At 38.5% G+C, this 27,843-nt stretch overlaps 1 protein-coding gene across 1 annotated transcript in view; it reads left to right on the forward strand.

Annotated features, from left to right (window-relative positions):
- Positions 1-27,843, forward strand: part of ANAPC7 (anaphase promoting complex subunit 7) — a 1,515,510-nt gene that overhangs the window by 70,938 nt on the left and 1,416,729 nt on the right. The window contains exons 2-3 of the mRNA XM_044068647.1: positions 7,385-7,571; positions 7,696-7,815. Of these exons, the coding sequence (XP_043924582.1) occupies positions 7,385-7,571; positions 7,696-7,815 (307 nt within the window). The remainder of the gene's footprint in view (positions 1-7,384; positions 7,572-7,695; positions 7,816-27,843) is intronic.

Consider the following 27,843-nt stretch of genomic DNA (forward strand, 5'->3'; position numbering starts at 1 on the left):
GACCCACTATTTTCATCCTTCAGATAACTATCTTGGGCTACACTACACTGGTGTCTGTAAATACAAGAAATTGTGTACACTCCCTTCTTTTCAGCCTCTGAGTTAATTATTAGCTTTAAACTCCTCAGCATTTCCTTGGAGAGCAGTTTCTATGAGGGTAGACATGCAAGGCCTGTGGGATTTTTCAGAAATACCAAGACACATATATGTTTTGAAAGAAATGTGGGCTGTGGTTTATGCCTTTAAATATTTTCATCACTGTCGTCCGCTGAACTTCTCCTCATGATTATGTATACTGCCACAGTGAAGTGGTACATCAGCAAGGTAGGAGCAATAAGTTGTACCCTCTATACAGGCTGGCTATAGCTGTTCAGCATTCTGTAACCAGTCAAGCACATTACATTACATTAGAATAAAACAGTGGCAGACAAATTGAGCAGAACCAGGATAGATCCTCACAAATAGAGTTTGAGTGAGAGGTCTTCCAGGTATTGATCCACTTCAGGAGAATACCTCAAATAGATCTGTTGGCTTCTTTTCAAATTTTCTTTTCATTCCCTTGCAGGCAAATGTTTGTTTGTTTTTTATTTTATGTATTTCCACTCTTTCCACTGATATCCAGGGTAACTGAGGATTCAGAACGAGACCACAAAAAAAATTTGTTGTGATCCCCTCGTGGCTTCAGGCAGTGTCGGTTCTCCTTTTTTTTTTGGGAATTGGCCAAGAGCAGTTAACACATGCTTCTTCACTATCTGATCTACTCAAACACGGCAGTGGGAGTTAGATGCACCACATTCTAAATCATCTCAAGTTATCTGCTTGAGTTCTGATATCTTTTAGGTACTTCTTTTCAAAGGATGTGCAGCAGGTACTAAAGGTGGCAAGAAATCCTGCTACAAAAAAAATCTTATCTTGACACGTGGAAGAATTTTCTGTTTAGTATCTACCCAGAAACCAGGGCCCTATCTGAGTTTGTATTACTGGTGCTCAGATATTTGTGTTGAGTTACTCTTCTGTCTGTTGTACTACTTTGTCAAGATACATCTGGCTGCCACATTAGTATGTCTGCCTGTAGATCTTTCTCTTTTTTCAATGTTTTCTTAGTAATAACAGTTCTGGATTTATAGGTTCATAGGTTTTTACTAGGCCTAGGCTAATGCCCACAAGGGCCTTTTTAAACCTAGCCATGCTTCCCAAATCTCTTAAGTTCTGGTACCCTTGATAAGTGTAAACAGGGGCTTAGGAGATGAAACATTTTCAAGCAGGGGTACGGGCATTGAACCATTTACAGGCTGCCTATGTCCATTAGTGACATAGGTGCCAAGCCAGGGATGGATTTACCATCCCCCATCCAATTGTCCAAGTTACACTTGAATTGGGTTAGGAAGGAACTCTGCTTCACATAGATGGGGAGCCTGTTCCAGAGAAGGGGTAGTCTTTGGGATACATGCCTCTCTCCAGCAAGTCCTGTTTATATCACAGGCAATGTTTAAGTCTTTAGAATGGGTAATTCTGGTGCCGTATGTTTTGCATATATGCAGGAGGTCCATCAGAGTAGGGTATGATAATGCCTTATGTGCCAGGCATAGATCTCCCCTCAACATCCAATAGGAGATGGAATACAGCAGTAGAGCCTTGAGGTGGTCTACAAACGACATGTTACTTGTGCCCTATATTCTTTTTGTGGGGAATCTCTGTGGCCGTTCCAGTTGTTGGTTATGTCTGGTTAGGAACATATCAAAGGGGGGTATTGTACTCAGTGATAGGTCTGATGAATGCCAAATAAAGTGGAACAATAACTTCCTTCACGCCATACTTTTGTTTATAAGTTGCACAGCATAGAATGATTTCCTCAGTACTGTAGATATGTGTTGGTCAAAGGCTAGATTAATGTCTGTATGTGTCCCCAAGTCCCTGACTACTGGGGTGTGATGTCACTATGATAGGGCTGGTGATGATAGGAGTGTTTCATCTGAGATCACCTTGCAAACAGGTTGTTCCATCCTGGGATCATTACTTTTTGCTAGAAAACTTAACTTACATCTCCATTTGTCCCTACAAATAAGATAAATTTAAAGTTTATTACATGAAAATCTTGTCCTTTCTGCTTTGGCAACTGCAGGAGGAATATCTGAGTTCCAAGCTTTCTTGGTGAGTTACCCTATCCAAAAAGCAGACCAGATATTACTTTATTTATCCTTTCTTGACCAGATTAGTCCCACTAAGCTAGTAGCCTCTTTTCAGGAGAGATGTGAGGTTTTATTTGCACTACTGGGGAAATTTGGGCACAGCATTGGGGAACTTTCTGTCCTCTTTTTGATAGGTGCTGTGGGATTGGAGAACTTCCCCATCTCTTTTCAATAAGTGCCTTGGGATCTTTTACAGCCACCTGAGCTACCACCAGTTCAAGCAAATTTGCCCTTGGTTTAATGTCTCATCCGAAGGCCTTCAACATATATTCATGCCAAATGTTTCGTTGTTTCTTTGAATCAGGCAGTCAGTTTCCTAGTGTTCTGTTCTTAGCATCAGAACCACGGAGAAAGGATTACCCTTACTCTAGACATGCATAAGTGGCTCAAGTACTATCTTGATAGAACCATGTCCTTTAGAAAAGCCAATTAGCTGTTTATTTCTTATATTGGGACTAAGAAAGGACAACTTGTGTCAAACACACTACGTCTAGTTGGTTGTCTCTGCTTTGTCTTTCATTATACCCACCATGGTGAGTCACTTCCGGGCAGTATTAAGGCACACTTTCTGAAGGCCTTGTCTTTTTTTGGCAGCATACTGAAACAGGGTGTACTCTAGAAGCTTTCTAGAGACTGCTGCCTTGACCACCATATGTACCTGTAAAAGGAATTGCATACTGGATTCTTTTGTCCAGATCCAGAACTGTCTTTGCTAGAAAGCTCCTGGTTCCGTATCCTTCCTCATTCTAGGTTGAGCAAGCTTTGGTATTCAATACATGTAGTCTAAAGGCTACTACAGCAGTGGGAATGATGAACTTGGCACAATTGTGCAAGTTGCATCTTACCCATGCTAGTAGATGTTTGATTTCCTCACTGTTGCAGTAGCTGCACCCACCCACTATCCCCATAGTGATCATTTCTTAAGGCTTATTTCCTGTTTAGTTCAGGATGGGTATGCTGCTGAAAGTGCTGAATATTTTTCCACTCTGACTGCTGATTTTACCTCCTCAAGGCTAATCAATCAGTAGTCAGAGTAAAACTGCGGGAGGGAGCCAGAGCGTTTGGAGGCTGTCTGGGTGTTGTCCCTTGGGCAATACTTAACCCATATAGCCTAAAGGTTGCTGTCAGCAGTGATGAATTCAAATATGTACCATTATGGGTAAGTGTTACTTACGTAACTGTACTTTCTTTGCTTTTTGCCTATACGTGCAAGGACATTTGCATTCCATGATCATGATGATGTAGGCAGAGTAGCCATTATGACTGAAAGCTGTTATCCCCCCATTATATACAACTATTCTTTTGAATATATATTTCTAACTTCTCACTTGCATGCATCCACTGTTTGGTGGGCTGACCTCTCATGTAGTTGCTTCTTCTCGTCTCCATCAGATTTTTCAAGACTTTTTGCTTCAATGAAAACACTCAAAACAAAAAACTAAATAAAATTTTAGATCACCCATCCCAATCTCTTTCAACTAAGGGCAGTAGAATGTTGAAGGATGATAAGGCTAGCTTAGTGGATTGAAGGGGAGATATGTTTTCTGGGCCTTGTTTAAAGAAAAAAGGCATGGTTAGATACCAATGCTTATATGGAGAAAGTTGTACTGATTATGCAGCATTTGAAGGGTGGCAAGATGCAGGAGGCTTGGATGCCTTTTCCTTTAATTTTTATAAGCCGGTGGGAATGCAGGTGAATAGGGAGTTATAGGTTACTTACAAATGTGTTTACTGGAAGGAAGGGGGGAATGCCTAGGTTGCAGATGCTGATCCTTGGTTAGATCTAACTATTGACCTTTTTCTTAGAGTTAGATATTAGGTGGTTATCAGAGGCTAACATTGAAGAAAGAAATCAGACAGAAAGTGGTTGTGTAGGTCACATTACTGGACAACAGAATTATTCTGATTATAGAAGTTGATCCAAGCTCATTCACAGAAAGTCTTGAAAGACATTTTTGTACTTGGCTGTTTTTTTGTTTTAACTGTCGTTATTTGTAATATGTTTGTCATAACTTCTTCTTTTCAGTTAATACTAAACCAGCCATAGTCCTGGAGTTTTGGTATCCTGGAATTGTCAGTCAGTAAAGGGATTAACACTGGAACATCTCAAGATGGGGACCCTTTGGGATTGATTGTTAAGAAAATCTTTTATCCAATTTCATGAACTATCCTTGTTGTGAGTCCAGTCTTTGTTTTTAGGAGCATTGTAATAACTGAAATAAAATTTATTCATCTAGATACCCAGTAGTACTTTTTACCAGTTGTGTTAGTGTCCATTATCCTTTTACAAAAGAAAATATAAATACCTCACAACGGTTAGCTGCAAAAAAACCAAACAATCAACAGGTAAAAAACAAGAAAAGTGCAGTTCCACAGCTGATAAAAGACGTAATTCCAGATCCAATGTAGTCAAAACGTTTAATGAAAAAGATGAGCGCTTTCACAATTCAGACAATTGCTTCTTCAGATCACAAAAAGACCAAAAAAACCACAGGTTTAAATACTCCATCAATTAATAGTAATTAGTCCTGTGATATGTAAAACAGTAGTGAATGTGCTCAGGAAGAGAGCTATTTAAAAAGACAACCATAGTAAAAAAACATGTATAAACAAGATACATAAAAACTGTTAAAACTTCTACAACAGTCTAAATGACCTAAAAATAGAGATATATTTAGATATATGTTTATATATATTATGTTAACTAATGTAATATAAATGTTATATAAAATTACTTTCTCAAACCCCTGTTCTTTAGTTCTGGTTTCAGGGGAACTACATCATTTAGACCGGTGCCTTTATGCGCTCTGAGTCTAAGAATCCATCTAGTTTCATTGCGTTCAGTTTTGTTAATAATATCACCTAATTTCATATCAGTCCTGGTAACCTCCAATACCTGAAAGGCAAATTTATGTTGATCCCCTTCCTGTGCTACATGTTTAGCAAGTGCACTGTAGTCTAATCTTTTACTAATACAATATAAATGGTCTCTTATCCATTCACGGAGACGTCTGTTGGTCTTGCCAACATAAAATTTTCTAAATGTCATACACTTAGCTAAATATACTAGATTTTTGGTGTTACAATCTGCTTTAACATTAAGCATGAACTTATCCCCAGAGTCAGGATGTATAAAGCTCGGATCTTCATTTATACTGGTACAAAAAATACAAGCACCACATCTTAGTGCTTGTCAGTATATGGTTCATATCTTGCCCTTCATATTTAGAGTAACAACTGTCGTCTTAAAGATTTTTTATTCCTGTAAACAAAAGAGGGCTTAGTTCCAAGAATCCCAACTGTATTTTCATAAGACAAACCTTGTCCATTAGGAGCCATTAGACATATTTGTAGGCAGACAAAAGCCACTATTTCTCTCGTCGAATCTTTTAGTCAGTGTCCACTCGGCCCAACAATTATTGTATGAAAAGGGTTAAATTACCCACGGCATTCACTTAGTTGTTGGTACTTCCCGGTGTATTAAGTTCTTCTTGTGAAAAAAAGGATTGTGAGGAGATAATACCACCATTCGCCATAAAAACTTCAAAATAACAAAACAGACAACTGAAACTTGTTAACACAGAAAAAACAGCAGAAACGGCAATGTTCTCCTTCTCCCCAAACTTTATTCCGTAAGCGCTTTCGTTTGGACCAATATCCAAACTTCCTCAGACAATGTTACACAACAGACAAATATTTATATACTTGAGCAATTATCTAGTAAATCAATTAAACAATTAAATGAACAGACGATTGAATAAATAAACGTCATCAACTCAATTCCTTATACAACTATAGAAAGCTATATACTTTAAAAATACCATTTATGATTTATGTTTCTTAAATACCAAACAATAAATGGTAAATAATTAATAAAGACAATGTCAGTCCTTTTACATAGGAAAAATGGAAAGGACAGTGCGACAACGTATATACGAACATATTTATCATATAAACAAAGGAATTGCCACAAATGCTTTGGCTAGGCGCACACTGCAACATCCTATCCATAGATTCCTTTTTGCTATCTTACATCAGGAACCATACAATAAAAGAGGAGGGCCATGGACGTTAAAGCTAGAAGAAAAAGAACTTTTGTGGCAAATTAGAACTTTTGCACATATACACCCTGGCCTTAACGAGTATGCTTCTATTAAATGCACTTTAAAACTCAAACAACTAGATAGGTGAAGTAGTGCTGGTATACAGAGTATGTAATATAAAACACAACATTTGTGATCTGTTGTTTTGTTTTGTTGCTTTTTAAAAATCAACAATGATTTTTTGCGGTCAACCCTTGGTATTTAACTTTTATTTTTATTTTCATTTAACTCCTATTTTTATTAATCTTTATTAATTCTTTACTTACCATTTATTATTTGGTATTTAAGAAACAAATCATAAATGGTATTTTTAAAGTACATAGTTTTCTATAGTTGTATAAGGAATTGAGTCGATGACGTTAACTATATATTCAATTGTTTGTTCATTTAATTGTTTAATTGATTTATTAGATAATTGCTCAAGTATATAAACGTTTGTCTGTTGTGTAAAATTGTCTGAGGAAGTTTGGATATTGGTCCAAATGAAAGCGCTTATGGAATAAAGTTTGGAGAGAAGGAGAACTTTGCCGTTTCTGCTGATTTTTCTGTGTTAACAAGTTTCAGTTGTCTGTTTTGCTATTTTAGTTTTGAATTGTGAAAGCGCTCATCTTTTTCATTAAACATTTTGACTACACTGGATCTGGAATTTCGTCTTTTATCAGCCATGGAACTGCACTTTTCTTGTTTTTTACCTTTTACAAAAGAAGCTGATAAAAGGTAAAGGATGCTGACAAATTTTCTTGTAACAAAGTCATTAGCTAGAAAGACAGCAGGCAGAATAAGTGCAGTAGAAGCTTTTATTGTTTTAATCCATTTTTTAATTTGTTTTAAGGATAGTTTATGATATACCGCTATGTGAAAATCTGTAGAAGCTAAATATGTAATGCAGAATTCTTTAATATTTGAGACAAGACATTTTTAATGTAAAAGAAATGGTGTACTGATTCGTCTAACAGGCAACTTCTGTGTTCGTGTTAAAAGGTATATATTATTGTTCACCTGGAGCAATGAGCTGAAATATTAAAGCTTGTAAGACAAACATCACTCCTAAGGCAGTGGTTCTTAAGCATTCTTTTTCCACCTTTCATGTAGTGACTTATTCTCATCAACCCAAAAATACCAGCTTCTGGTGTACCATGCAGATTCGTTGTTTCACGACAAGGAATATAGAAATGCTGTTTGCAAATACACAATGGCATTGCAGCAGAAGAAGGCTCTCAGCAAAACATCAAAAGTGAGAACATCCACTGGAAATACCACAACTGCCATGCAGACTCAGGTAGTGGTATACACAATGTATATGTGAATGTAAACAGATGTATGTACAAATGTGTATATGTATGTTTGTGTGTGTGTTATGTAATGTTTCAGTACTAGTTATTCAAGCATGTTTTTTCTCGTAGTGTCTTCCATCTGAGATTGAAGTAAAATACAAAATGGCAGAGTGTTACACAATGTTAAAACAAGATAAGGATGCCATTGCCATTTTGGATGGTATACCTTCCAGGCAGCGGACACCAAAGGTAAAGAAACAGAATTTTCTAAGTCTTGCATGAAGCTGGGCAGTTTTGTAGCTTGGTATGTTTATCATGTTTGATAGCTTGTTTATTGTGCTTTTTCTTTAAGTTGGGATATAGACAGACATTACTCAGAATTGTTTATAAAAATGGTGATGACAGGCTCACTGTGAACACGAAATGTATTTTAATCCCCGTGCAGAGTAGTGTCAAAAGTGGCTTGTAGGTCTTGGTAAAGTTACTTGCAATAATCCTGATCTGATTTTGCAGGCCGCCTGCAGAGAGTAACTGTACCCCACACCCCTTACTGTATCTTGTGGAAGACCCCCCACCCCCGAATTTTTAAGTTTTTCAGGTTTGACAAGGAGAGATTTTGATAGCTTTCATATTAAGGATTTTCCTTTATGCAGTTTTGTGCTTTGTCCCATTTGTTTGGTGACTTGCTATGAAGCCATGAATCATTCCACCGCAGAGTTTGTCTTTAAGAATGCTGTTTTTATAGGCTGGAAACACCTGGATTATACTCTTAAGAAGTCTGGTACTGATTGCAAACCTCAGATGAAATAGATTAATAGTCTGCTTGTATTTTAAAGCAGACACCTCTGTGATTTCTTTCGTTTGACATATGACCCAAAATGTACAGCAGTTTTCTAGATTGTCATCTGCTAAGAAATCTTCAGCATTGGATAGTGTTGCCAGGGGGATATTCTTCTGCGATATATTGAGACTTTGGTCTATCTCTCAAATATTTAATTCACCTTTCAAGATTCCAGTCCTCCCAATTAGATTAGACACTAAGCAAAAAACAGGCAGAACTTGAATTTGTGATGGGGGTTTGGAAAAAGACCCTTCACAGATTCTACAATAGGGTTTTAGGTGTTTTACTCTAATTGATGCACAGACTCAGGAATGTGCCGGAACAAGGTGGCTTAATTCAGGCTGTCCTACTTTTAAAATGAGCCTAGGCAGGCCAGTGTAGTTGCTTTTTTATGGAGAGCCCTTTGTGAAGGCTTTCAGTAATTCTGGGCAACCACTTCAAAGTCAGAACTAGTAGGTGTAGGTAGCAGTCTTATCTCACAAGCTCCGACTTCCTCCCCACTGTCTTAGTGCACTGTACCTCCTTTCACATTAAGATCTCATTTACTACTGACTGGAACAGTCCTGAATATGGGAGACAGAATCTCAGTCTTCCACTTTGCATCTTTCCACAGATTCCTGTGTTCTGTCTTCTGTACATAATTGCAGGTCAGATCTGTCCTCCTTTAATTATTTTAATAAAATAGGTTTGCTAGTGATTTTATTCAAGTTAAATTATCTTTCCTTCTCTTGCTTAAGCAGACATTTTACATATGCCTACCTATGAAAATACCTATCCAGTCCTTTTACGTAAGTGGCAGGAACTGAACCTACAATTCAGTGCTAAGTACATGGAATTACTGCTTGAATTTTTTTCTCCCTTAGAACTTGAGATTAAGACTGAAATAATTGCTTTGGAATCAAAAATTAATGAAAATTTCTCCAATGATTTTACCTTTCTTAAAATGAATGAACTACAAGAAAACATTCTAATATATGAGAAAAAATTACAAGCAACAAAGTTATCCAAACTGAACAGGGATAAACGGGACTTTGCTGCCAGTAATGTATTTTCGTGGCCAAAGGAACAGGTAAATAGACAAACTGCAGTTTCTAATGTGGCTAGAAATATGCACACTGTTTCTTTAACTGAACATTCTACTAGTTCAAATGAACACGCCCAACAGGAAACTGCTAAAAACAGCACTTCTGGTTTTTCAGCTACAGAAGTTGCTGATACAATAAGAGTTCACAATGCTGGCACATTTATGCCTATCTCTCCTACTCTGACTAATAAACCAAATGGTTTTAAGGTTATTTCAACTGAAACTGGGGCTATTCCTAAGAGAAGTTGTTCTATAGCACCCTTGACTACATCGCTAGTCCCATTAAATCCTTCTTTAACAGCCAGTGCTGAGAGACGAGCAGGAACAAATACTGACAGCATTTTTTTAGACTCTTTGAAGAAAGGAGATTTCTCTCGGAAAGCAGCCTTGCCCTACAAGACTTTTACAAAGAACCAGCAATACAGAGGACAGCCAGCCAGGCTGAATCAGCAAGAGGGAGCAGGCCAAACACCCAAAAGGAGAAGAACTTAGATACAGGTTTGGTCATAAACATTTCTTCCTTTGAACTTAATACTGACCAAATTAATTTATTAAACAAAGGTTTGTCCTTTATACCAGCAAAAAAAGCCAATGTAACAGAAATGATTAAAGACTTAAAGCTACTAGGCAGAAATTTATCATTGAAATCTATGTTTCCTAATGAGTCAGGAACAAGGACTAATGTACATAGGCAGCCTAGTAGTTTTATCCCGAATACCCCACCAGGTGTTCAAAAGTTTTTAGATATCTGTGAACTATCTTTCAGGGACATAGGTGAGCATGATTCTAGTGACTATTACTTTAGTAATCTCACTCCTAACGAACAAAGAGCCTTACAAGAGTTAAAGAATTTGCAGTCATTAGTTATTAAACAGGCTGATAAAGGAGGAGGTATTGTTTTATTAGATAAACAATTGTATCTACAACAAATGTATAAACTTTTACTTAACAATGAAACTTATAAATCAGTCTCTAAAATTATGGTCAATGCTATTATTGATAAAGTGTAATTTCTTATGTTTGATCTTCTTATTACTGGATTGATAGACGAACCATTATTTAAGTATTTTAATGTTCTCAAACCCACTATACCTAGAATTTATGGTTTACCTAAGGTACATAAAGACCTGGTCTCACCACCAATGCGTCCCATAGTGTCAGGGGCTGGGTGGTGCCCTTATCCATCTTTGTTGAAGGCACAATACATGGATTATTAGAGAATTGTCATACCATTCTAAGAGATACTAAAATGTTCCTTGAAGGGTTACATAACAGGATGGACACTATTACCAATGACACTGATTTTGTATTGGTTACAATGGACATTGAGTCATTTTTTACCAGTATCCCTAATACTTGGGGTATTGAAATGGTTAGAAATTTCCTGTCAACAAATAGATATTTTTCAAATAGTAAGATACAACTTATATGCAGTCTCTTAGAAATTATATTAGAGAATAATGTTATGCTTGAAGAGAAATTTTTCCTGCAACAGGTTGGCGTGGCTATGGGCACTCCTTGTGCAAATAGCTACGCCGACCTTGCACTAGTCTGCTGGGAAGAAACACATATACTTTCCGGTTTGAATCCTTTCTTACATCAAGTGTTATGGTATGTACGTTTTGTGGATGATGTTTTTATTTTATGGAATGGCAATGGTTCAGATTTTGCATCCTTTGTTGATTATCTGCATACCACCACTGACTTTTTAAAATTCACATACCGGCTATCTGCAGCTGAGATTGATTTTCTTGATGTACATCTAGCTAAAGCTGAATTTAACTGCTTCAAGAGCAGCATCTTCCACAAACCAACAAGAAAGAACACATACCTACACAAAACTAGTATATGCATCCCAGGCACATCCTGAGAAATGTATTAAAAGGGCAAGTTTATAGGACATTAAGATTACATGATGATGATGAGGATGCATTACTAGCATTAAATAATTTAAAATTTGAGTTTATAGCTAGAGGATACCAACCTGATGAAATTGATAAAACTATATCTGATGCATAGCATACGAGATCAACTAAATGAAGACCTTATTTTAACAACAACGAGGTAGTTCCATGTAATAATCCATCTAACATTAACTCTAGGCCACATAATGAATTTAGAGTAGTGTTACAGTTTGCGAGTGACGTCAACCAATATGTTGACGTAATTAAGAAACATTGGCACTTATTACAAGAGGTACCACAGTTGCAGGTTATTACCTGTAAAGATCCACTATTCAGTTTCAAGAACAATATGTCACTCAAGAAGCAGTTATGTAACAAGGATATGCCTAAGAAAGCCATCCTTTCTTCACGTCAGGGCACTTTTCCTTGCAGGTCATGCAGTGCCTGCCCCTATATTTACAGTGTAAATACCTATGACCACCCCACCAAGCATTTTCAGTTACAGCTCAATACTTATGCTGATTGCAAGAGCACTGATGTTGTTTACTATTGTTTTTGTCAGAAATGTCCGGTGTTTTATGTAGGTAAAACAAATAGATTTCTTAAAGACAGAATTCTAGAACATCTTCGTGATGTCAAAAATAAGAAACCCACTAATGCACTCGCCCAGCATATTATTAATACAGATAATTCACATTCTTTTAAGTTTTTTTGTGCTACAGTGCATACACAAAAACATTAGAGGAGGGGATATAGAAAATTTTACTGAAAGCTGTGAACAGAGATGGATCATTAAATTGAATGCAGATAAATATCCAGGCCTTAATGGCTCTACTTCCTTGGTTCCTTTCTTGAAAGCAAGACGCCTCAAACATGTTTAATTTTAGGCACCTCATACACCCATTACACCTATTTTTTCATATTTTAGAGACATTGACTACTTTTAGTTATACATACATATTGTAGATAGATTTTATAACTAGATCTAGATTTTTATTTTTCATAGCTATAGTATTTATGGAGTTTATATCTATTACTTAGGTCTTTTACCAACAGTTTTGTATATAGTTTTTGTATATAGTTTTTGTATGCAGTTTTTATATGCATTTACATGCAGTTTGTTATATGTGTCTTTTATATGCAGTTTTCTCTATATGTAGCCTTTCTAAATTTATACATTTATAAGTTATATAGCTTTAATGGCTTAAATGACCTATGACATCAGTGATTGAGTCAATGGTTCCATCTGTATATAAGCAATGGAGCGTTTTATTTTCTTGTCTGATGAAGCAATTAGTTTTGCGAAAGCGCTCACCACTGTTCTTATTTTTTGTGAATTAAAGACGCTATTGTGTGGTATCTCGGTGTATTTTTGGTTATATATAGTTCTGGTTTTGTGCACCTGGGTTTTACCTGAAGCCGTTTCTCTTTTTATACATATTTTACATAAGCCTCTGTCTGCTTTTAACGTTTTCTGGGAAGGTGATTTCTAAGCTTAGTGTGTAGCTGGATTAGTGTAACTGCTATAGACAAGAAAAAGGGCTTGAGGTTTTCAAAGGTGTGATAAGTGTAGCCTTAAAATCCCTCTTCAGGACACACACATTGTATGCTTCTTGGGTCTAGGATGGAGCACCTATGTTCACATTGTGATATTTGCAAGAATTTTAGTTCTAAGACTCTACAAGAGAAACTTGAACTTATTTGAAAGGGTTCTTGCCCAACATCAGTAATATTCAGCTTTATAAAGGAAAACAAGAAGGTAGATGAAGAAAGGAGGAAAAGAGTATGGGGAAACTAGAAAGGCTGTCTCCTGTCTCAAAGTTGCAGTGAAAGGAGAGGTCTTCCTGTAGGACTAGTCAGGTTCAAATTATTAGAAATAGTACCTCTCTTTCAGTAGCATTACAGGATCCAGTCCCTAGAAGACTTTGAGGAGTTTCTCCTCTAAAAAAAAAAAAAAAAAAAAAAAATATCTCCAAAAGAGATGTCAAATGTCTGGAGTCCAGTCTGTCCTCTTCCCTTACTGTACATTCTACCAGACTTCTTTACAGTTTTTCTTCCCTTCATTTGTAGTGAGACAAGATGATACTGGGCATTAGTCAAGCTGCAAATTGAGATTGTGTTATACATTTACCCCTCTGTGTGCAGAGTCATCAGAAGGGCCCTTGCTCTTTGCTTTTCACTGCTTTTGCTTCCTCAGCTCTGTTAACACCAGGTGTCTGAGTTGTTGATATTGCAGGCTTCTGTGTCTGTTCCAGTTGTGTCCCTTCCTTAGATTTTATCATCCTTGTCTATACCACTGGCCTCTCAATGCTGAGAAACTCTTAGCACTGAAGACTGCTGGAATCCAGGTCCTCTGTACTGATGGTTCAGTACCGACCCTCCTGGGAACACTCAGCGCTGACCACTTCAGCATTTGAGCCCATAGCATCAAAGTGTCTCTTGATGCAGAGTCCCCTCCACTCACAGTCTGCATCAACCTCTTCAGCTCTAATGCTGACTGGAAGATGCTGATAATTTGGTGCCCATCCCTAAGGATTTTGAGTTTGGAGTTAGTACAGGTGCAACCCCAGGAGTCTGCAACATCACCAACTCCACCCTTTTGTGCTCCTTATTTGTTATCTTGGTATTCTCATCCTTGCTCCAGAGGAGTGTAAAGCAGATCCTACTGAGTGTGCCTAGAAGAGGAATTATAAGAGGGAGGTACTTAGACTTTCCTGCAAATAATATCCTACCCAGAATACTGTTGTAGACTAAAGAAAGGCTTTCTTCACAATTCCCCCAAATTTCAGTAGATTTTGGAGCTTGCGCATTAGAGGTGGTCATTAGCAGATGGCCCTACCTCCCCCGAGGAAGAAATTGTGCAGATGATTTTTTTGCTCTGGTCCTGTCTACTTTTTGGATGGTCTCTCTGCTGATTAAAAAAATGGCATTGTTACTGAGTGACAGGGCATAGTGGGAACCTAATAATGTGGAATCTGTTACAGAGAGATTAAATAAGGTGATGTTGCCCCCTCCACCCAAAAGCAGTCTGGCAGTTTGAAGTAATGCTCCTCCAACCATCTCTGTTATGGTGGCAGCTGCCCTTAAGAGAGCCAGTGGGTGAGTCTAGTGGTCTCCCCATCCACCCACTAGATAAGCTGGGAACTGGACCTTTTTGTCAAGTGCATTTATGTATCACATACATTTTTATTTGGGCTTTGAATTGGCTGCCCCACATTATATACTTTCAGCATGATTTGGTGAATTGAACTTGGAATTTCTGACACACCAAAGTAGTAGTGACATGGGAATTTCAGAAAGAAACTGGAATAGCTGGTAGTAAAAGTGACTAATTTATCTACCCTCTTTATTCAGCTGCTTTATAGATTGGTCTGATGCAGAAATATACTGTCATGTCTGGCTCAATCGTTGCAGTTTTGTGGCCAACTTATGGCATCATTCACTAATGTCCCATATGACTAATTCTGCATTAATCCCATTTGCACGTTAATATATTGGACTGGTTATTGTAGGCCATTTCCTTACTGCCACACTTGGATCTCTGATAAGCTTGAGCTCCTTTCCTATCCTACAATGCCCTTTTGCTCCACAGTCTCCAGATCTTGTTGCCACTCTTTCAGTGTCCATGATTTAGAACAGCTCAAGAACCTGCAAGGCTTTTTTATTTGTATTTCTTCTTTTTTGGCAGATAGTACAGTTTTTGAAGAAAGCCCCAGATGCTAAACATCTTTTAAAATATCTAAATTTTTAAAAACTCTGTTAACTACAGATACAACAAATCTTAATTGCTTGACTCTGTGTTTAATTGTAAGTTAGGGTAATTGTTAGAATGGTGTAAAATATGTGGCTAAAACACTCTCTTCTAAGCAGATTTGATGCAGTAACACCAGTAATTCATTCTTAAAATTTTCAAAAAGTGAATCCTTGAATCTGACAAATTCAGAGAAAATTCTAAATGTTCTGTAGTGGAGTTAATAAACCTATGAAATGCCGATCGTTCCAACTACGTACCTCTTTGCATTCCCAAAAAAGTTGTCTATAAAATGATACACCACTTTGTATGAAGTGAACTCATTATAATATGCACACTTTTCCTCCCAATTGACTAAAAGCTATTTCGCCAAGGTAGGGTCCACACTTGCCATGCCTGTAACTAATTATTTTCCAATGCTAGTAATGCCTCTAAAGATTTCTTTTCTTCCATCAAAAATCCTTTATTGTCTATGTATTATGTTACTATTGTCACACCTTCTTGTGGAACAAATCCTGAGGGTCAGTAATAGCAGTGTTCAGTTTATCAAACAAAATCATATTTTATCTGTAATACATGAAGAAATCATGCCCAGTAATTTAGTGTTTTTTTTTTCAGTAGTAAAGGAAAATGGCTTTGTTTTAGATCCCCCTGCATTAATTACTGGACTATCAGCATGGCTAGGCTTACCTACAAGTCACTGATGCACTCTCCCTTCAACTTGCTAGTTTCAAAAAGATAAGTACTGAAACTGGTGTCAAAACCCCTTAAAAAAATCTCATCTCTAGTTGGAGGGCGATGCTTTATTCCCCTAAATTATATATAACAATACTACAGTCACAGCACAGTGGAGAAAAGGGATACCCCCCCCAAAGAAAAGCATCACTGGCTAGCAGAATGCAATACTTGCAAAGAAACCCTCCATTACATTCCAGTTTCAAAAATCAAATGAGACCTCATACGAATCCCAGATATCTTGAGAACTAAAGACTACTTTACATCACAAAATTCTTAGATTTCATCCTTAACAGTCGTACAGTGTTTTATCCATATTTTTATAACTTCAGGAAACACACGTTTAGCTAAAACCACCATCATTCCAAAAAAGGCTTTGTGCCTGTCAAATGGAGAACAGCAGCAGTCATCCCTCTGCACAAAGGTGGGCCATCTACATATCCTGGAAACTACAGACTCCTAAGTCTCCATAGTCTTATATGCAAAGCCATGGAAATTATCAGTAATGACATAAGAAATTTATAGACATTGGACCCAACCCAATTTAGTTTTGTCAAGGACAGGTCATCCCTACTCAACCTGGTGGACTCCTATGAAAAGTCACCAAAGCAACGAAAGAAGGTAAAATGGTTCACACAGCCTACTTTGACCTGGCCAGTACATTTGATACAATACCTCACCAGGGCATTGTTGACAAACTCAAGAGGCTAAGTATAAACCCTTATATTACCCCATGAATAGCCAGCTGGCTCACAGACAGGACCCAGGAAGTTAGAATTTTTGAGTCTACCTCTACAAAGAGGCCAGTCATAAGCAGAGTCCATTAGGGACCAGTCCTAGCACTGCTCCTTTTTGGCATTTACTTCTCTGAAGTCAAGATCAATGTCAAGGGCCTCTGACTGACCACGTTTGCTGACTTTTGCAAATTAGGAGCAGTCATAGAATCCTCCACAGTCACTAATATTCTCCAAGAAGAGCTGAAGCAGACAAATAACTTGTGTCAGTGCCATGGACTAAAACTAAATGGCAAGAAATACATAATAGTATCCTTCAGGAAGTCATCCACCCCTGGTAACTATCATATTGACAACACACCCCTAAGAGTTGACCCAATAGTCAGGGACTTGGGGACATACATACACTGTCATGTAACCTTTGACCATCACTTGTCTGTAGTAGTGAGGAAATCATTCTATCTTGTGCAGCTTTTAAACAAAGGTATGGCATCTAGGTCCTAGGAGGTCATTGTTCCCCTGTATTTGGCACTCATTAGTCCTATCATAGAGTACCTGTCATAGGTGTTGCGCACTAAAAGAATATGGGGTGCACGCAACATGTCCTATACAGACCACCTAAAAGCCCTATCCCTGTATTCTGTCTCCTACAGGCTGTTGAGGGGAGATCTATGCCTGGCATACTAGGCATTGTCGGACCCCACCCTGAAGGACCTCCTGCATATCCAGAAAACAAACAGCACCGGAATTATCTGTTCTAAAGACATAAACCTTGTCTGTGATAAAAGTAGGACGTGCTGGAGGGACAGGTATGTAGCCCAGTAACTACCCCTTCTCTGGAATAGGCTCTCCATCCATGTGAATCAGTGTTCCTCCCTAACCCAATTCAAGTGTACCTTGGACAGTTGGTTTAGGAACAAGCTAATTCATCACTGGTTTTGTACCTGCATCTTTAATGGGCACAGGTACCCTACAAATAGTTCATCTCACAGGCGCCTGCATACACTTAACAAGGGTACCAGACCTTTTCAGAGATTTGGGATGTATGGGTAGGCTTAAAAAGGCTCTAGTTGTCTTTAGCCTAGTACACACCTATGGACTTGCTCAGACACCGATTTTATTGTGGATCTGAATGTTGAATGCTCTTTTGTAATCTTTCTTTTGATGTTTCTTTAAAAATTGAGGTGTTAATGACTGAAGTTATAAAATCCTCAATTCTTTTAGTTGTTAATTCACACGGTAGAAAGTAATTTATAACATCATTCCTTAATTTAATAGTTAAAAATTGAAAAATCTGATGAAAGAAGTGAAACTCTCATTAGAATCTGGCCCCGTTTTAATATTTTAGAAAGTCCAGAGGCTAGGGTGAGTTCAGATCAAAGGTTCAGATGAGAAAGCAGATATCTGCATTAAAAAAAAAAGTTTTTTTAACTTTAAGATGGCATTCATGTAATGAAGAATTCATAATCCCCCCTCCAGTGTAAAACCTTGTTTGCTAAATGTTATTTAAATAAGCCTTTAAAAAAGTGGGCTCAGTTGTCTTTTCCATTTATATTAGCTTGTCCATATCTGAGAAAAAGCGAATAATCTGGGGCCTCGAATTATAATCAAAATTATTAGAATATTTTATAAGTAAATTCCAAGCAATTCTAGGACTAGCCCTTCTCCACAAAAACTTCATCCAAAGTATCTTGACGTTGTTGGACCACTAAATAACAGTAGGGAATAACACATTCTGAATAAGAAGTTTGCACCATTGGTTCTCAACCTCAAGATCAAACTGGGGTGAAGAAATCCAACCTAGAAATTTAGTGTCATTAACTATTTTTATCTCCTGTAATATCAGATATTTTAGTAAACATAATATTAGATTTAGCCTTAATGTTACAGAATCCAGAACTTTTTTGATTTAGTGATTTCAATAAATTGATTACTGAAAAAGCACTTTCAGTAGTCAACATTATAACATTTGCTTGGCAAATATTTTGAAAGGTATATAGTTTATCCTAAGAGGAAGAATATCTGTTGTTTAATAAGTCCCTGTGAAAAGAGTGCTCAAAAGAACAAATGTAAGAAAGTCAAGCCTGGAAACTCAAAAACCTGGAAGCTTGAACAGAATGGGGCAAATACAGCACCTGCATTTTTGTAAGGGGGCAAGTCCATCTGCTTCCCCAAGTGTGTGGGCTGTGCCCCCTTACACCCCTTGCCAATTATATGTACTAACTCCAAGGTCACACTGCAGTGGGGAAGAGAGCAAAATCCACTTTCCCCGTTGTACCATCATCCCACTTAATGAAAACTCATGCCATTCAAGCTTCTTGGTTTTCAGGCTCAATCTCGTGACATTCACTCTTGAGCATTTGATTTTTTAAATTAATGGAGATACCATTTAATATACTAGTAATTACTGCAATCCAAAATAATGTTGGGGAGAGAGGGTAGCCCTGTCTAATTATATGCCATACTAATTATCCCTTTTAGCAGCAATTCGTGTAGTCTCAAGTAAAGCTCTACCATAGTTCAACTGTCATTTAGCACTCCCATATCCCACACTCTTTGCCATCTGGCTGGGAAGGCAGTCTGTAACCTGCAGTCCAAATTTCTGCTTGGCCTCATCCCACCGTTTTACCTTTTCATTCTAATTATTTGCTCCCATTACCCTAGTTCCATTACCAATAGGAGTGACTTCAAGTAGGGGTACACAAAATTACTGGTGAAAATTAGCAAAGTCTCATTTTTCCATTCCTGTATTGGCTTAGTTCTTCGAATACTTTCTGCTTATTTATAACTATTGTGTTATGTATTTTGTTATATTCATTAAAGACTTGCATCCAAAGTTCTAAAAACGCCATATTTTTCAAACTACCCCGTTAAGTCATCATCATATCTTTCCAGTTTGATTTATAACTTTCATGTGTTGTATATATGATCCTTAACTGCTCTAAAGTATTGCATAATCCTAAATCATCTTGTTCTTTGAGGAGAGTCAGTTTATCCCACTTAACTCTTCTCCTATTCTCTTCCCAAATAAATTAATTCAACTCTTTTTATTATTGTCCATTGTTTCTCTTCTGGTTGATATGCCTTTGTATAAAAGTAAAGGGACTAAAATCATTTTCACTGCTGTTATTGTACTGTCCACATCCATAATGTCAAACTTTGTATTATCTTTCGTTTATTCTGTATCCACATATCTTTAGCTGCCATAACAGCATTCTTGTTAATCCATGCAGATAAATACTGCATCTTATTTCCTCATAAATATGATTATTGCTGACCCAATTCATGTGTGAGTACATAGTTTGCTTGTTATATCCTTTGATGTGATGATGTCAATCTCGTCTTTACTCTCACCGATGGGTTGGATCCGATCCATCAGATCCATCTCTGCCATTTTAAAAGCTGGAGGTCTTCAGCAAAGCTTGTGGGCATCCCTCTTTACCCATAATGCTACCATTTAGCTTCTTCAGATCTCATTTGCCGCTCTGCGAAGGAGGCTGTACTAGCAAGCTCTGGGCTAAGTGTTTCTATTTTTTTTCTTATAATATCTAATTTTTTCTTATCGTTAGCTTAGTTCTTTCTATTTAAATAGTTTTATATATCTTTAACCTTCTCTTTAGTGTGACTGTTAGGCAATTGGTTCTTTAGCTTCTTACTTTTAGTTGTTAGGCATCCTCTAACTTAAATCGATGCTAACTAAAGTCTAAGTTAGAAGACGTTTCCCCTCCTTTTCCCCCGTTTCCCTTTTTGCTAACCGTCTGTTTTAGTTAGAGGATGAATATATACAAAAAAAAAAACTTTTTTTCTTCTAGGTGTCCGTTTAAGTTAGAGGGCTGCTTGTGTGGGTTTGTGTGCGTTTCTCTTCTTTTGGGTTAAAGGATGTCTCAAGATGTCTCAAAAACAAGAAGGGAAGCCTCTTGGCTTTAAAAAGTGTGAAAAATGTGGAAAAAAAAGATGCCCCTTAGCGGTTCACACACACTGTGTATTGCCTGGGGCCTCTTCACCTACAAGAGTTGTGCTCCAGCTTCCATGGATTTAACCAGAGAGCAGTGATGGAGCCTAAGAATAAACTCCTTCTGAAAGGGTTAATAAAAGCTCCCTTTCTGAGACTATATCCCCAGAATCATCTTCTAAATCTGACAAGTCCGAAAAAAAAGTCTCAAAAACATCCTCCTTCAGTGCTGAGATCCTCCTTAGAGCTGAAGGAAAGAAAATACCTAGACTGTCAGCTTTAATGGAACCTATGGAGCAGACAGCTGATCTTGGATCCAAGGCTTCATCAGAGCAATTGGAACATTCAGCTCAGAAGTCAACCTTGCCTTCTGAATTCAGGTATCCGAGCCGATCACTTTCTTTAGAACCAGTCCCCTCCTGTTTCCCATCACCATTTTTGACCAGATCTAGATCCACCTACCTTTTCTCCTTGGTCCACCAGGAGTCTATCCAATGAGGATGTGAATAGAGTGGTGCAGAGGCTGCTAAAGACACTGGCCTTGGCCAAATTGTTATTGGATCAGAGCCCAAAGGAACCTGATCAGACACAGTCTTCCCCTTTGGCGCCTGCTCTTCTGCCGATCCATCTCTTGGTTTCGGAGCATGAAGATTCAGACATCCAGCTTTTCTGTTTAGGCTCTGGGAACTATTGGTTCCTCGGATCCTGTATCTGCTCTGAGCATTTCTGCCCAGTTGGAACAAGAGACCTTTGGGAGCTGACACTCTCCGGTTGGGTCCTGTGAGCCGGTTCGGATCTGTCTGGATCTAACCCTGCCTCTGGGGACTTTAGGTGAGTTCGGCTCCTATCTCTGCTTCGGAGCTTCTGTCTCCTGCTCCAGAGGTTCCATTGGCCCAGACAACCCATTTGTTGGATCAAGAGACCTCTTCGAAGTGTTGGTGGACTGCCTTTGAAGTTAGGAGGAGGCTTCTGACTGCTTCCCAGTCTGAGACACAATCTCCCTCAGATCTTCCTCCCAGTTCTGTGCAGGTGTCTTTGCTTTCTCACATACCCACTGCACAGAACCCCAGACCTCAGGATGTCCAGCAAGGGACTATCCCCTCTTCTGAAACCTCCCCAGAATATCCCACTGAGGAGATCCCTTGGAAGAGGACATGCAAGAGGAAGCATCTCGACTCGGAGGAGTCTATCACATCTGATACTGACCTCGATGAAGCAGAAGGGTCCCTACGGTAACCTCCTGAAGGTGTCTCCCTTGGAGACATCCTGGAAATTGTAAAGCAGGGAGGTGACTGGCAGTCCACCTCCTCTTCAGCTGTGGAGTCGCTTTACCTGAAGGCCTTTGTGTCTCACCCTTCAATCTCTTGGGTAACACCTCCTTCCAGTGAGCTTATTAAGTTAATTTCGTGGAAGGCTTGAGAGACCCCAAACTCCATAGAGTCTACTCCTTGAAGGCCAAATAAATACATTACAGCTCCTAAGGATAAGACTTTTTTAACCAAAGGTGTAGCAGTTGATGCCGTGGTCATGGTGGCGGCCACTAAAAAGGAGCTATCTGAAACCAGTTCCTCTATCCATCTTCTGAATAAGGATTCACGGACCATGGATAGGTATGGGAAATGTGTTTTTTTGTCAGCGACCTTTGCCTTACGGTCATTGACCTACTTTACCCACTTCACAAGATTGCAGAGGGACCTGTTAAAGGAACTCCCTCCAAGGAGCTGTAGCTGATACGGTGGCAGATGGTCAATGCTCAGCTTTCCACTCATATGCAGCAGATGGAATGAGTAGGGTGCCGGGTTCAGGCATCTTTATCAGGAGGCAGGCCTAGATGTGCCTTTGCGATTTTGCGGATTCCTTCAAGTCTTCCTTCATTAATGCCCCTTTTGATGGCTCTTTTCTTTTCAAGCCTAAGATTAAAAAGACTCTTACCAGTTGTAAATAGGAAGGCAAGACCTTATCTGTCATTGGAGTGCATTTTTCCACACCTTCTAGACCCTTCCCTAAAGGTCAGAGAGGTGGTGGGACAATGTAGATCTGATGCTGTCAGTCTTCATTCATTCTTGATGAATGGGACTGTGTTCTGATCCTCAAAACTAGCTCGGCCGTTATACTGCTCGCGTCAGCCAAAAAACTCTCGAGCTAAGACTCTACCCACAGTGCCCCTATCTGCACTACCTCAGATCTCATTTGCCGCTCTGTCAGCAAGACGCGTCAGTCATTGCTCCCAGCAAAGCCCTTTAAAATTCTCCAGTCCTTTTAAAACCCATTTTTCTATTGAGATGTATTTTTATAGATATCTTCTACTTGTCTTTATAACCTTGACTACCATGTGAGTGCCTGAATACTCTACCCTTATCCCTTATTGTTTTTTGTTTTTAACCCTCTCCACCTTTCTTACCTCTATGGGTATTTTTCTGTACCATCATTGGCACCTCTTTCCTTCTGTTCCTAATTACCGTTTTGGTATTCTTGTCTACCATACTTGGTAGATTTCTTTCCATCTATTGTGTGTGTGTGTGTGTGTGTGTGTGTGTGTGTGTGTGTGTGTGTGTACGCGCGGTTAGCACTTGTTTCTCGCCAATGGAAAATGGCGGAAAAACAGAAACGCACTTCTGGACTCAAACCATGCCAAGACTGTGGAAGAAAGATAACCAATTCTGATGGGCACCTTTCCTGTGTTTCTCTAGGAGCTCCTCGCCCAGATCTAATTTGTGACATCTGGCAGGCCTTTAGTCATTGGGCTTTAGTCGAGCATTGTAATAAGCTCATTTTAAAGGACTTACTAAAAACCTCTTTCAACAAAGCTTTGTCCAAGCCTGACTCTTCTAAATCTGATGCTTCCAAAAAGAAGAGCCACTCTGCCTCCATCTGCAATGGCACTGGTGTCCCCAAAATGCAAGACTCCGTATGTTCTTCGTGTTTCACTGTTTCAGTTATTACATTTGGGGTAATCTGCTGGCAGGTTGCCCTCAGTCGGCCTGATTAACAAAGCCTTGGGTCCTGTGTCGATTTCTGTCCCTTCTTCCATGACATCAGGTCGTCGGGGGAATAAAACATGCAGCCAACGCCATTACATTAGTCTTTCTTGCCGCGCCGTGCCCGAAGCAGAAGCAGTTCGCAAGTGCCGGTCGGCCGACTCCTGAAATTTTTGTTTTCGAGTTTCAGCTGACTACCTCCTTGGAACTGAAAGCTAAGGTCCCGAAATTACAAGTTCAAGATTCCTTGGCACCAGCTGCTGCTACTACTGTGCCTTCAGCATCAACACTGGTGTCTTTAGTTTCTTGTTCAGTGCTGACCCCTTCTAGTGCACCTCAGCAGGCTTTACCCACCCCCTTGATGCCAATACCTGAACAGGTTTTTCCAAGGACAAGGTATTCATCTTCACAGACCCCTTTGCGGGCCAGTTGCCCAGTCCCTTGCTGGAGTTTGATTCTCCAGGAGTCTGTCCGAGGTAGACATTTTGAGATTGGTGGATCAGCTGTTGATGGCCAGAGGTATCCCTGCCCCTTCCCAAGCCCCTCTCCCGTCTGAAGTTGGTATCTTCTCCAAGGACTCCTAAACTCTAATGGAAAAAACACACTGCAGCAAACAAAAACAAAAATACTAACAAAAGGACACTCAACCAGAGGAATAAAGTTAAGTGCTTTAATTCTTTTTATTCAGAACTTCTTCAGAACAAATGACACAGTAACCCCCCCCCCCCGTATATCACCATCATCATGACATCACTTCTAGTTTCAGTAGCCAACCATTATAAATTTAAAATCTCATTCCTTAACATAACATTTTTTGTATGAACTAAAAAATATTCATTATATTAATACAATGTCTAAAAATTACTTAACAGTACATGTCCCCTAAAAATTAACATACAATAAATAACTTCTAACAGATATTTTCTCATTCAAACCTGGGGCAAAATTTGCCCCCCCCCCCCCAAAAAAAAAAGAAACCTGCCATTTTAATTGTAGGAATTCCATATAATTGGTGATTGACCCTACAAACTTAGATTTATCTAACTCCACTACAAAGAAGAAAAACTTCCTAAAATCCTCGCACAGTGAAACATGTTTAGCTAATGCATTGGCATGATCTTTCTTTTTAATAGCCAAGAGATGCTCGTTCTCATTCTGTTGGCCTTCGAGTGGTTTTCCCAGTATAGAAATGGTCACAGTTAGAACAAATAGCTAAATAAATAAGTCCATCATTTTGACAATGAAACCTACAGTACTTTTAGAAATTGACAAAAAATCCAAATGTTTAAAATGACTATAGATTGCCATCATAAACCTACATTGTGAACATTTCTGACAGGGGAAAGTACCTAATTTTTTGTCTTCACCTGTCTTTTTGATAGTTACAGACGAACCCTCAAGAAGCGGTTTTAAATTCTTAGTCTTTTTATAAATAAACTCGGTTTAACACCCAAAATATCAACTAAATCTTGATTTCCCATGATTATTTTCCAATTATCTATCACCTTTTTAATCTGTAACCTATCAATGCTCATGGGAAGGGGAAAAGAATACTTCAGTACATCTGGCTGAGAATGTCCTTGACTTTGTCTATTAGTGTTGGGGGAGAAACCTGCCTTAATAATAGGTAGAAACTTTGTGTACCTACATTGAAATATTTATTAACTCATCTAAGGGGTACCCTTGCTCCAAAAAGAGTTGCTTTAATCTATTAACTTTTTCCCAGAAAACATTGTCATCACTAGTCATTCTGCTGATAGTTTCTTTTCTATATATGGTACTAATAAACTTCCTTTCAGAGACATCCATTTGGATCTCAACATCCAAAAAAATGCGCTCTGACCCCTCTACTACTTTCTGTAAGTTTTAACCAAGGCACAGTATTATTTATCTGGGAAAGAAATTCACACAGCTCATTACTATTACCAGCTCATATAAAGAACGGGGTCATCAATGTACCTTTTAGAGAATCTTGTATCCTTAAAATAAGGAAACTCTCAAAAATTCTTGTTCCCACCAGCAACAACTAAATTAGCAAAAACTGGAGCTACATGAGCTCCCATTGCTACTCCCCCTATTCGTTGGTAAATCCCATCACCAAACATGAAAAACGTATTACTTAGCACTAGCTCTATTAATTTGCAAATAACAAAAATATCTTGCCTCCGTTGACTTCCACACTGAAATATAGTTTCATAAACTCAAGGCCTTCAGCTTGTTCAGTGGATGTATATAATGAACAACCATCTATGGTACACAAAAGCATTTCATCTCCTGTAAAACTATACTTTTTAAGTTCGTCCAAAAATATCCAGGAATCTTTTAAGTACTATGTACTAGCTTGAACTACTGGATTCAACATCTCATCCAAGTACATGGAAATCTTAGCTGTTTTATTAAAGGGAGCCGACACAATAGGCCTAAATGGAGGATACAAACCCACTGCCGTAAATAGCACAAGTAACAAAAAACTGAGGGTAATGCTACAAAATCCCAGAAGTCTAAACCTCAAAATGCACACACTCGAGGCACTCCTCAGTATGGAGTAAAAAAAGAAAAGAAAAAAAAAAATATATATATATATATATATGTGTGTGTGTGTGTGTGTGTGAAGTAACAGAAACCTGTTTAAGGCTCCAGAGAGCACCCCAGCACTACCAGGCTACAACTCAAACCATACATTTCAGCCACAAAACCCAGACCGAAATACAAAAGGCAGGGGTGTATCCATATTCATCAAGGATATCCACACCTCCAGGTTAGTGGCACAGCACAATGCTTCAGAGATCATCCACGTGCAACTAACAGCAGGCAAAACTGCAATTCAAATTGTAGCTACAGATTCAAATTAATCACCACCTCTAATTCCGTCTTCCAATACTTCCAAAACTAGAAATTTAAAAGATTACAAGCAGCAAAGATATGTAAACTTCAAAGGGATTTACAGGATTTCTGCAAAGGAGTGTTTTTTTCAAGGCCTAGAGCAAGAAGTGGAGCTGATTCACTGTCTAGAGTGCGCAAAGATGGAACATTGAATAAATAACCAATAGAAATACCTGAGGAATCGCCATCCTCTTCTCGGGCGGAAATGGCATCAAACAATGAAAGTACAGCTGGTGCTGACCAACAGTGAGTGCTCTCATTCAGTAGTTACGGAACTGCAAACACCAGCCTTTATTGATAAGAAATTGACCATTGCTTCCTACACAGATAAAATAGTTAGACCACGAGTCATGCCATCAAACTCAGTAGTGTCTAGCTCATCAGAAACTCAACACTCATTGCTCGCCAACAGTTTTTTATTGAAGGACCCACTTCCCATAAGAGGACACTTGAAGAGCAGAGGGAGGAACGGGAGAGTTCGGCGTTTACAAAGTACGAACAACCCAGGATGCCAGGATCAGAAATGGAAGAGACAGGTTTAGTTGTTAACATTTCCTCTCCTATTTTGACTGAAACACAGCTTTCTTTATTATCAAAAGGTCTTAGTTTTATTCCTGCACGGAGAACTGATCTAGTAGAAGTATTAAAAAGTTTGAAACCGTTTGGGTGGACATTGAACTTGAAAACAATGTTTAAGAATGCTATACTTAACCCAGATAATTTTAAAACGTCTAGTACTTTAATCCCATCATTACATCCGATGGTTGAGGCTTTTATTGCGCTTTGTGAGAAACAAATTGGGGAAGTTTTTTCTAAGAAAAGCGCCTCATATTATTATAATATGTCTATAGCAGAATATAATGCTTTGAATGAGTTGAAAGACCTGTCCAGTATAGAAATCAGACCTGCTGACAAAGGTGGAGGTATTGTGATTTTAGATAAAGAATTATATTTGCAACAAATGAAATATTTATTAAACAATAGGAATACCTATTTAAACATTTCAGCCAGTGTGGTCAAGGGCATTATAGAAAAAGTACTGTTTCTTATATTTTATTTATTGCTCACTGATATGATCACTGAATGTCTGTTCAATGATTTTAATGTAGATGGTCCTTTGATTCCGAATATGTACGGTCTACCCAAGATCCATAAACATTCCCATGGTTCCACCTATACACCCGACAGTCTCCAGTAGGGGATGGGCAACAGAACAGTTATCAATTTATGTTGAGAAAAACTTGCATCCCATTTTAGATTGTCGTGAAACCATTTTAAGGGATACAGAAATGTTCTTGCAAATACTATTTATAGAGACTCAAAACATTAATGGTGATTATTGGTTTGTTACTATGGATATAGAATCAGTATTTACCATTATTCCTAACGCATGGGGTAGTGAGAATGTCAGGAAA

The sequence above is a fragment of the Protopterus annectens genome, chromosome 4.part0 (assembly GCF_019279795.1).
Source record: "Protopterus annectens isolate FY-2018-M chromosome 4.part0, PAN1.0, whole genome shotgun sequence".
NCBI lineage: Eukaryota > Metazoa > Chordata > Ceratodontiformes > Protopteridae > Protopterus > Protopterus annectens.